The sequence below is a fragment of the Bison bison genome, unplaced genomic scaffold (assembly GCF_000754665.1).
Source record: "Bison bison bison isolate TAMUID 2011002044 unplaced genomic scaffold, Bison_UMD1.0 scf7180017864499, whole genome shotgun sequence".
In the NCBI taxonomy this organism is placed as follows: domain Eukaryota; kingdom Metazoa; phylum Chordata; class Mammalia; order Artiodactyla; family Bovidae; genus Bison; species Bison bison.
In genome coordinates this window covers 10,174,454-10,186,402 of record NW_011495058.1, presented here as the reverse complement: position 1 = coordinate 10,186,402, position 11,949 = coordinate 10,174,454, and the positions used below count along the sequence as shown (strand labels likewise).

The window sequence follows — 11,949 nt, the reverse complement described above, 5'->3', positions numbered from 1 at the left end:
GACAGACTTTATTTTGGGGGGCTCCAAAATCACTGCAGAGGGTGATTGCAGCCATGAAATTAAAAGACGCTTACTCCTTGGAAGGAAAGTTATGACCAACCTAGATAGCATATTGAAAAGCAGAGATATTACTTTGCCAATAAAGGTCCAACTAGTCAAGGCTATGGTTTTTCCAGTGGTCATGTATGGATGTGAGAGTTGGACTGTGAAGAAAGCTGAGTGCCGAAGAATTGATGCTTTTGAATTGTGTTGTTGGAGAAGACTCTTGAGAGTCCCTTGGACTGCAAGGAGATCCAACCAGTCCATCCTAAAGATCAGTCCTGGGTGTTCATTGGAAGGACTGATGCTGAAGCTGAAACTCCAATACTTTGGCCACCTCATGTGAAGAGTTGACTCATTGGAAAAGACCCTGATGCTGGGAGGGATTGGAGGCAGGAGGAGAAGTGGACGACAGAGGATGAGATGGCTGGATGGCATCACTGACTCGATGGACGTGAGTTTGAGTGAACTCCGGGAGTTCGTGATGAATAGGGAGGCCTGCGTGCTGCGGTTCATGGGGTTGCAAAGAGTTGGACACGACTGAGCAACTGAACTGAACTGAAGTACTTCCTGGAAGGAAAGTTATGACCAACCTAGACAGCATATTAAAAAGCAGAGACATTACTTTGTCAACAAAGGTCCGTCTAGTCAAGGCTATGGTTTTTCCAGTGGTCATGTATGGATGTGAGAGTTTGAGTATAAAGAAAGCTGAGTGCCGAAGAACTGATGCTTTTGAACTGTGGTGTTGGAGAAGACTCTTGAGCGTCCCTTGGACTGTAAGGATATCCAACTAGTCCCTCCTAAAGGAGATCAGTCCTGGGTGTTCACTGGAAGGACTGATGTTGAGGCTGAAACTCCAATACTTTGGCCACCTGATGCAAAAAGCTGACTCATTTGAAAAGACCCTGATGCTGGGAAAGATTGTGGGCAGGAGCAAAAGGGGACGACAGAGGATGAGACGGTTGGATGGCATCACCGACTCAATGGACGTGGGTTTGGGTGGACTCCAGAAGTTGGTGATGGACAGGGAGGCCTGCGTGCTGCGGTTCATGGGGTCGCAAAGAGTCGGGCATGACTGAGTGACCGAACTGAACTCTTTAAATGATGTGCGTTTATAACTGATAAAAATACAGACTTTAAAAATGAGACATAAAGAACAGTTCTTAAAACCCAATCTTTTGAAAGAGTTCGCTTCTATGGAAAGATACATTATCATCTCTCTGTGTGTTTGTGTGTTTGTGTGTATCTGTATTCAGGTGCAAGTGTGTGAGTGGGTTTTCTCTTTTTATAGATCACACGTGGCAAAGTTGTCAAACTTTTAAATGGAGAAATTCTGAAGGTTGATATTCAAAACTGATCATGTGTAAGATCTGAGACGAAACACTCATCACAGCTAGGCAGATATTTGAAGTCTCCCTTGAAGAAGTTTTCAGAACTTATTCCATGACTTGATAGCCATGTGGTCTGCTTTTCATATGGGTTACACTGTCCATCTGTTGGGACACATGCAGTGAATGGAACAGTCCATTGTGTGGCCCCTCCATCACAGACTTCCAAGGAAAATGCTGGCTTATTGGCCAGAGCCACCCTGGTCAATGGTTTGTGATCTTCCAATGGCTCCTTTCTGAAGAACCACTGAAAAAATAAGGTTCTGTGTAGTATGACTCTTAAATGAATCTTTAGAAGGAGGCTCCTAAAAATCACTTATATTGTCTAAAGAGCCATCTCATTAGATCCAACCAATCCTATCTCTTCTTTTCCAAGAAGAGGCTGCTGAGCCTAGCAGATCTCTCAGATTAAGACAACTTCAAATTTCTAGTGGAGGAACCATCAGAATTCCATAGTATACCTTATTACCAATAGCCAGTTAGTGTCATGGAGCACTTAGTATGTGCCAGGCTTCTAGACTGTCTCTGCACTGGCATCTCATTTAACCTTCACAACAACCCTGCAACCTTACTACTATTACTATTTCCATTACTAAGTTCACAAGAAGTGGGGTCAAATTTTATATTGACATACTTATTTTTTTTCTTTTTTTCTTTTATTTTTTAACATTATGCTATTCCAGTGACCAGAGGTTCCATATTTTTAAAATTTGCAACGTTCTCAACTGATGAATTTTACCAGTAAGTCAATTTCTTACCTGGGTGAATCCATTAAATGAACCTCCAGAAGCCTAAACAGAAATGGAAATCAGAGTATGTTATTTTTTTCATTACTTCTGTAGGATTGATAAATGTCTATTAGACAATTGGGAAACTGAAGACCACCACAAATTTTAAAATAATACAAAAGGTCGCTGTGCATTCAAATGCTTAGGAAATGGAAAAGGCCATACTGTATTATTTTAAATAGGTTGACAAAAAAGGGAAACATTAGTTTTATAATTATTGCTGGTATGTGGCTAACCAAAGCCTACTTTCCTGATAATGAGAACATGATTCCATACAAGAGCCATGAGGGTTTAAATAGTTCTTTTTTTAGCCATTGATAGACTCTAGAAGCACATCCAGTACTTTTCTCTAAATACATCACTTTAATGAACAGCTATTATGAGATTTTATAGTTTCAATGGACCTTGGTAGAAACATTTCATGTGCTTTTATTGGGGTGTAACCACTTTGGGAACAGTAAATTAGTCTGTTTTTTCTATGTATCTTAATGCTTGAACAATAAAACTGAAAGTAGAAAGAATAAACACAATAAATGGGATGGTAAAATAGACTCTCATCAATTCCCAACACAATCATTCTGCTTTTTCTGTTGTCATTTTGGTTGTCTTTTTTGTCTGTTTTTTTTTTTTTGTCAACCTATTTGTGTTTGGTTTGCACAGATTTCAAGAGGCACATGACAATCTGTTAAGGAGATGAGGGAGACCTTGGAGAAGACATAGATGGATGATGAAGTAGGTGAGAAACATTAGGAAAAACAGAGCCTACAGAAGTCTTTGGCTAGTCTATACTACATACTGGGGTAAGTACCTCTTCTTTATCAGCCTCTATTTCTTGGTACAACAATCCATATCTCTGGTTAGCAATTTCATCTTCAGATAAATCTGAGTTGTTGGTGTCATTGTCTTGGGGACTAGCAGAACTCTCGGTGCTAGCATTCTGGGAGGCTCCCAGAACCAATGGTATAGCTATCTCTTGGCTTTCTTCCCAGCAGCTACCAATGACTTGTTTCCCACCTACATCTGCTAGTAAATCCACCTCCAGCCCTTTCTTGCTTCCAACTGTATCTAAGCATTCCCTGCAATTATCTAAGCCTTCTATGCCTCTGGTAGACCAGTGGTTAATAGAATCAAGACAACTGGCAAATCCACTTGCTTGGCCATCTGGTATACCAGAGAATTCTACTATTTCTACATTATTCCCTGCTGAATCCAAGCTTGGCTGTCGGATTTGACCTGGATCTGTTCCCCAAGGCCCCGGTTTTGCAATTCTTGGCAAGTTAATGGTTTGGCTACAGTTCCTAGTCCCTGTACTTTCAGGTCCCTCTATTAATGAATCCTCTGTCTTACACAAACACCAGTCTCTTCTGTTTGCATCAGTTCCCAGAGCAGAATTAAGATCTGTCCTAGACTGAGTTGCTGCTTTGTGTGTTACTGATAAAACAATAGCCTGATTTCCATCCCTGTCAGCTCCAAACGCATGTAACACAGCCCCACACTGAATCTCTTTAGCATCTGTACTCCCCTGTGCTAAGTGATACATTATATTATGGCTAGGAGGGCCTATTAATTTTTTATCTTCGTCTTTTTCAGCTAAGAACCATCCCTCTGGGCTGGCATCTTCAGTATTAGACACAGAGTCAGCCTGGGGAGGCAGAATCAAAATATCTGTATGACTGGCACCGTTAGCTCCAGAACTCTCTATAATTTCACATTTACTTATTACTACTTGATTCCCTTCATCTAGCCCTTGGGCTCTGTCACTAAACTCATCTGCTTGATCTACATTTTTCATGTCTTTTTCTAATATGTCAGTTTTCTCAAGATACTTTTCATCAGTCTTTATGCTTTCTTCACACTCAGCACTTAGATATTTCCTAGTTTCCTCTTCATTGATTTTTAAGGTCTCCTGGTCTTGCTTTCCTAGTGTCTTAAAAAGATCTACTACTCCATTTCCTGTACTTTCACATGTTCTCTCTTCAAATTCCTCTGTCCCTTCTAGGTCCTTGACACCAATAGTTCCAGCCTCTACCTTTTCATATGTCTCCACACCTGCCCAGATAGAATCTTCAGTCTTCTGGTTTTCTTCCTCTTCTTCTGACTTTTTAATATCTTCTTGACTTTCTTTGACCAGGCCACTAGTTTCCATGGCTGGTATCTCTGAGTCAGGTAAATCATAAGGATGCTCCATCTCCATACAAGCAGCCCCAGGCATGGGGTTTGGGGGCAGTTGTTCATCTCCACATAGAGGGGCTGGCCGCAGGACATTTTCAACCTGCCCAGCTACAGTGTGCCAATCAGCAGAAGGAAACATTCCAGTGGACAATCCCAGGTCCTGTTCTGCTTCAGAGAGACATGCAGAGTCTTCCTGTGACCCATCTTGGGTCATTTTCTGGCTGACACTGTCTGTACTACCATCGGGGCCCCAAATAATTGCACCTAAATCAATCTGAGATCTTTGAATTTCTTCGGTCAACCCACTGTCTGGAGTTTCCTCCATAATCAGGTTACACAGGGAAAGACTTTTTGAAGAATCAGTCTTTAGAGTATGCAGAAGAGCAAAGAAAAAAAAAAAAAAAAACATAAGATGAAATAGATCATGATAAGATTTGATGAGAAACACAAAAGTCTTCAATAGAGTAGCACCAGTTAAATAAAGCTACAGAGTATGTAAATTAAATTGTATAACACTACGTCTGTGACTAGCAATGCCATGAGAAATGAAAGCTCATTCTAAGATAATACACTCTGTATACAATGTATATTAAATATGAAAAAAAATCCAGAATTTTCTGGATATTTACCTACCGGCTGTACCAAATCAGTGCTTGTCTGTATGAGTAAAAAAATAATAATAATAAATAAGCATATGCATGATCATAAGACAAGAAAAGAAAATTTCCTAGCACATTAAAATCTCACACTGACCAAAATCAACACACCGTTGAAGACTTTGACTTTTACTGGTTTAAGATTAAGTTTTGCAATTTGTTTTGCAATAGAAATGAGTTTTGTTTCACTATTGTGAAGACTACACAATTGAAACATGAAGCTAGCCCCTGTCACTTTCTAAAATCAACAAAAACATTTTATGGTTATAGAATCCCAATGTTCTGAATGTCAGCCCTTTTTGTGAATATCCAAGTAAAACCACCTCCCTATAAAAGATGTTTTCATGCAGAAACTTTTTAGCCCTTTTCTTGAGAGCCTTCCATGATGCTTCAATCTCCTGAGGAAGGGAAGGGAATAGTCATCTTTCTGTTTTAAGGGAAGAAAGGAGCAATGTCACTTCAGAAGACCAGGCTCATGAATAGTTATATCTACCCAACTTTCTTGTTGCTGTCTCATTAAAAGAGAAGAAAACATTAAACTCAAGTTGAGCTCTTAAGATCACGTGACCCAGGGCTCTTCTAAGACAGGGGAGAAAAGGGCCCAAACGCAAGAGAAATGGGGCTTCATATGGGTGCAGTTATTTTCTTAATTTCACAGATGTTGCCACCACCAAACTGTGCTTTAGTCTCAATTCTCAATTTTGGAAATGTTCACCCTTGCACATCAGATTAGCTGAATAAATAACATCAGCAGTAATATAGACTTTGTATCAATATATGACAGATACTGAGCTAAATACTCTACAAATATTATCTCCTTTAATCCTCACACAATTCTCTGAGGTAGGTGTCATAACCCTTATTTTACAGATGAGAAAAAACTGAGGCTTCAAGAGTTTCAGAACTTGCTGAAAGTCATGTTGTTATAGTAACTGCAGTGTAGACTCACATCCAGGGATGTCTGGCTCTAAAGCTCAAATCCTCTGTGACTAAGCTTCAGTGAAAATAATAATGAAAAAAAGCGTTCCCTGGGGACTCCCCTGTTTGTCCAGTGGTTAAGACTCCTCACTTCCACTGCAAGGGATTCAGGTTCAATCCCTAGTCTGGGAACTAGGATCTTACATGCCTCATGGCAAAAAAAAAAATTTTTAAGTTTTAATGGTTCCCTGTGTGGAATAGCTTGTCATTTACATTTTCTCATCCATACTTTTCATGTATTCTATAAGCAGTAACAAATATATATGCCCTTTACTACAACATTTCCTCTGGCCACCGATAATCAAAGAAGATGCATGAAGGGGCACAACACTGAATTCTTGCTCACCCAAGAGTCTGGTATTTACTCTTTTCCTTGCCACTGTTTCTGGGTGCAGATAAATGCTTAGAAATCATCAGGGAGCTGATGATTGTCATCAAAAATGTCTGGGTCTTCTTTCCATAATAGATAAAATATAACAAGGTTCCCAATATCTAGCCATCCAGATACATTAAAATAAGAGTTCTCTTACCGTCCATAGGTCCCAGGGCAATGTCTGAAAGCAAACAAACAAACAAACAAAAAAAAAACCATCAGCAGATAAACCTCAAGCATGTAAAAAATACGGAGGTGATATAAGTTCTTGAAACAGAATCATAAACATTTTAGAAACGTTTAGTACAGCACTGCCCAATATAATTTTCTTTGGTGACAAAATGTTCCATGTCCATGCTGTCCAATATGGCAGCCACTAGTCATATGTGGTATTGGGAGTTGAAATGTGCAAGTATAACAGAACCAAATTTTAAATTTTACATTCTTATATTTAATGTAGATTATTGAAAATATCCACATGTGTCAATCTGTTTTTCACTCTGTGAGTGAAATCTATATCCAAAGTATGATGAATGGACTTACATTAATACACACACACATACACACACAATTAAAGTGAAGTAAACAAGGTGTCCAGATATTAGAGTTTATCACTTCTTTGAGGAAATGCAGATCCTAGTCACTTCAAAATGCTATTTATTCTACCCCACTCCCCTATCAAATTAAAGAGGATGACCTGTTTGATGGTAAATGACCTCCAGAAAAGCAATTCTTCAATATGTTGAATCAGACAACACACAGCTCAATTAATTGGCCATCATGCAAATTAGCAGAGTGCCCCCTAAGACATGTGGCTGAATTACACTTATTCCTGGCATTTTAATTATGAAACTTATTGATCCTGGGGAATAAATCCAAATGGTTGAAAGGACTTCCACTGTGTGTAAACAGTGGAGGAGACCTCTCTTTCTTAATTCCTTCATGACCGAGAATTACTGCTAAAGCCACATCGTTTTCTGTTCATGCCTTTGTGACTAGACTGCATCCATGTTGGTTTTCTTGTTTTGAATCTCTAAATGTGCACAGAAAATTAGAGAGCCTGACACTTTCATCTGAAAAATATGACAGTTTCCAGATGGGATTACAGGGTTCTGTACTACAGAAGACAGGCCCTGTGGTTCCAACTGAAAACCCCCTCAGGCTGGTCTGGGCCTCCTCTAATGTCCCCCTCCCCTGCAGCTCTAGGCAGCCTGGTCGGTCTCTAGATTAGCACTCACTTGTAGAATGACACGACAACTGAAAGCCAGTTACTGGTACACAGAGTCCTTCTGCACCCTACATGCATTTTCTGGTTTTCTAGATGGTTTATGTTTTCTTGCTTCACAGCCCTTTAAGAATCACAGCTCCTAAAAGCTCCTACTCATCTCTGCTTAATGCAGAAAGCACAGGCATTTTCTCTGAAGGAAGGCAGCAATGTGAAACGTCATGTTTATCACTCCTTACGATCATGAAAGGACATGTTAACTCATGTGGACGCTGCAGAGATCACAGGGTGAGGTGCTCCGTGAGCAGAAAGAACAGCAATTTAAAACACAGGATCAGGCGATGGGGAAGGGATATCACGTTGAGTCAAGGAGACAGAAGGTAGCAAAATCTAACAGCTCTGTGATTTTTGTCATCCCAGCCTAAGACTTTTCTTCTTCACCAAGGATGAGCTATGTGACTAGAGTTGGATCACAGGTCAATGCTGCAGTGAGGTGACTCAATTACGGCCACTGGGAAGCCAGAGCAGTTTATCACCTGACCCGAGGGAAGAGCAGAAGGGCACATACAGCTTGCCCTGATGGCAGTAATGAATTTCTGCCAGAGACTAAGACCTCTGAATATTTAACCCAGGTCATTTTTTGTTGTTTAATTCTGAAAAAAAATCTCTTAGTCTTAAATTCTGTGATTCATGAATTCATTTAACCATGACTTGATAGAAAAGAGATTCCTCTCTTGAGTCAAACTTGCAGCTTGAAATGGTATGGCATCTCATCCCCTGATCATCACAGCATCCACTGTGGAAACTTTCCTCCTGCCACTAACATAGTGAATGTTGGAGAAGGCAGAAGTCCCTTGAATTCTGCTGGCTGTCTATCCAATGAGAAAGCTCTGCCAAGGAGATATTCTGAATGATACGTACATTCACGTTCTACCTTGCTTGATCAACAAGATAGAACCCTCAAACTTGCTGACAATGACCACATTAGCATTTCCCAAAGTGAGTTTTAGGGACCACTCCCATGAATGCTAAGAACGTTTCATTGGAACACATTTCTGAGGTCAAACAAATTTGAGAAACTAATTTAAACAAATCTAAATAGTTTTTTTTAATTTATGTATTTTAATTAGAGGCTAATTACAAGTGCAGGACTTTTTGCAGCCTTTAATATTCTTGAAAGAAAAGCTATGACCAACCTAGACAGCATATTAAAAAGCAGAGACATTACTTTGCCAACAAAGGTCCATCTAGTCAAAGCTATGCTTTTTCCAGTAGTCATGCATGGATGTGAGAGTTGGACTATAAAGAAAGCTGAGCACTGAAGAATTGATGCTTTTGAACTGTGGTGTTGGAGAAGACTCTTGAGAGTCCCTTGGTCTGCAAGGAGATGAAACCAGTCACTCCTAAAGGAAATCAGTCCTGAAAATTCATTGGAAGGACTGATGCTATAGCTGAAACTCCAATACTTTGGCCAACTGATGTGAAGAACTGACTCACTGGAAAAGACCCTGATGCTGGGAAAGATTGAAGGCAGGAGGAGAAGGGGACGACAGAGGATGAGATGGTTGGATGGCATCACTGACTCGATGGACATGAGTTTGAGCAAGCTCCGGGAGTTGGTGATGAACAGGGAGGCCTGGTGTGCTGCAGTCCATGGGGTTACAAAGAGTCGGACACGACTGAGCAACTGAACTGAACTGAATATTCTAAGGCATGTCATGAATATCCTAAAAGGGAATTTTAATAAAACTTCCTAAAACATTCATCTAAGAAACCCATTTTTTTCTTTTGCTAAATACCTTTCAGACCAGCATCTAATCTACTCAATCGCCTGCTTTACTGACATCTCAGATTTTTATTGCTTTAATATCACAACATGGAGGCTTGCATAAATCTGATCACATTCTGAACAAAGTGTGGATTAGAGAGATGCTTTATTTACTGGAGGTCACAGTTAGCTGTCTGTGTCCCAGTGATTTACCATCAGGTATCAAGTAGGCCTCAAGACCAAGAAGTTGAGTTGGGTCTCAATATCTAAGTTGAGTTTTGCACTACACTTTGATTAATTAATCTGAAGTTATATTCTAGCATCCTTGGATTTTCCCAGACTCAAATGTGAGGCCCCAACCACATCAAAAATACTGACATAAACAATTTCTGGGTAGCAAATATTTTGAGTTAACTTCCTTCCATTACCATAGACGACTGTAAAGTAACTATATTCCAGAGAAATTACCCACAGGTCATTTCAGCACCCACTACCAGTATCCCTCTGGACCTTCCCTGGTGGCTCAGACAGTAAAGCGTCTGCTTACAATGTGGGAGACCTGGGTTTGATCCCTGAGTTGGGAAGATCCCCTGGAGAAAGAAATAGCAAACCGCTCCAGTATTCTTGCCTGGAAAATCCCATGGATGGAAGAGCCTGGTAGGCTGCAATCCATGGGGTCACAAAGAGTCAGACACGACTGAGTAACTTCACTTTACTTTTACTTTACCAGTATCCCCCTGACAGACATTATGATCATAATAACTACTGAAATGGGAAGAATGTTGAGAGTGAGGAAGTTGTGGACATGGGTAAGCATGGATAAGCAAGGCTAACTCTGCATCAAGTTATCATCAAGATCATGTAAACATCAGAGAGTGGGACCAATTAAGTGCAGCATTGACATGTATACACTGCCATAGGTAAAACAGACAGCTAGTGGGAAGCTGCTGTATAGCACAGGGAGCTCAGATTGGTGCTTTGTGATGGCCTAGACTGGTGGGATGTGGGGTGGGCATGGAGGGGAGGCTAAAGAGGAAGGGGATTTGTGTATAGGTATAGTGATTCACATTGTTGTACCGCAGAAACTAACATAACTTTTTAAAGCAATTATACTCCAATTAAAATAAATAAATTAAAAACAAAGACCACATAGGCATCATGAGTATCAGCATCAAGTTCAAAACTATCAAGACTGAAGAAGATTCCTGTTTGGACAAAATCTCATGGTGATGGCCAAATGACTTAATTTACAAAGTATGAGGAAAAACAGTAGAGAAAACAGTAAGAAGATTAAACCCCAAGCCAAGAGGAAGAGTCTTACTTAGGGAAGTCATAGAATGTATCATCCAAGCCTGGACACTTCAGAGTACAAATGTGGAACTATGGGTAACTCTGAGATGGATGATTCCTGCAAACTGGAATGTGTGTTATCCCAACTCTGTGGGTAGAGAAAGCTAACAGTAGGGGAGGTTGAGAATAATTGACATCGATCAAGTCCTCTCTCTATCCTTCCTTCCCATTAGGATATGTTTGTCAGGTGAAAAGAAATAGTCATGTGAAAGGGAGAGGGATCAGGGAAATGCCTTACTGAGCTTTACTAAAGGTTATAAATTATCAGCCCCAACCATCAAAAAATCCACTTGATACCTGTGACATGGGTGAGTGGGTCACTCCAGCAGAACCTGCAGGGGTCACATCAGGCTTGAAAGGATCAAAGTCCAGATCCAGCAAGGTCTCTTCTTTCTTCACCTCAGGGATTTCATTCTGCTGAAATAAAATAAAGTATGTATGAGCTTGAATCTGATCAGATTTCATGACCTCATCCATGCATAATCCTCGAATTTATTTGATATTCCCAAAGCATGCTTTGATAATTTACCATTTAGTTGGCTCATCCACGGGCTCCCAGAGTTTTATATGATGAGAGGCGGAAATAGCCAACCCTGGCCAAGTTGCTCAGGTACATTGCCCAGGCTCCAATCCTTATTCTTTGTTTAGTTCCAAGTTCAGGCAACAAATAGAATTTTTGAGAAATGTATCCTAAAGCCAGCAAGATCCAAGGAATCTCCTTCTCTGCCAGCTCATAAAACTCAAGTCAAAATTTACAGAGAACCAAGTAAATAAAATGATCTAAGACTTGGAAATGATGTAATCACATCATTTCACTGCTGTGATGCCCCCTGGGAAGCTAAGATTTAAAAAGGAAGGTGTCTTTTATTTCCAATATTCTGGGAGGTGGGTCATAAAGGATCCTGCTGTGATGTATGTCAGAGAATGTTTTGCCTATGTTCTCCTCTAGGAGTTTTATATTTTCTGGTCTTACGTTAGATCTTTAATCCATTTTGAATTTATTTTTGTATATGGTGTTAGAAAGTGCTCTAGTTGCATTCTTTTACAAGTGGTTGACCAGTTTTCCCAGCACCACTTGTTAAAGAGATTGTCTTTAATCCATTGTATATTCTTGCCTCCTTTGTCAAAGATAAGGTGTCCATATGTGCGTGGATTTATCTCTGGGCTTTCTATTTTGTTCCATTGATCTATATTTCTGTCTTTGTGCCAGTA

At 40.1% G+C, this 11,949-nt stretch overlaps 1 protein-coding gene across 1 annotated transcript in view; it reads right to left on the bottom strand.

Moving 5' to 3' along the window:
• AMPH (amphiphysin) overlaps window positions 1-11,949 on the bottom strand; it is a 218,625-nt gene that overhangs the window by 41,401 nt on the left and 165,275 nt on the right. The window contains exons 13-16 of the mRNA XM_010829124.1: window positions 11,035-11,151; window positions 6,552-6,575; window positions 5,021-5,044; window positions 2,186-2,218 (exon numbers count right to left, since the gene is read on the bottom strand). Coding sequence (XP_010827426.1) covers window positions 2,186-2,218; window positions 5,021-5,044; window positions 6,552-6,575; window positions 11,035-11,151 — 198 coding nt within the window. The remainder of the gene's footprint in view (window positions 1-2,185; window positions 2,219-5,020; window positions 5,045-6,551; window positions 6,576-11,034; window positions 11,152-11,949) is intronic.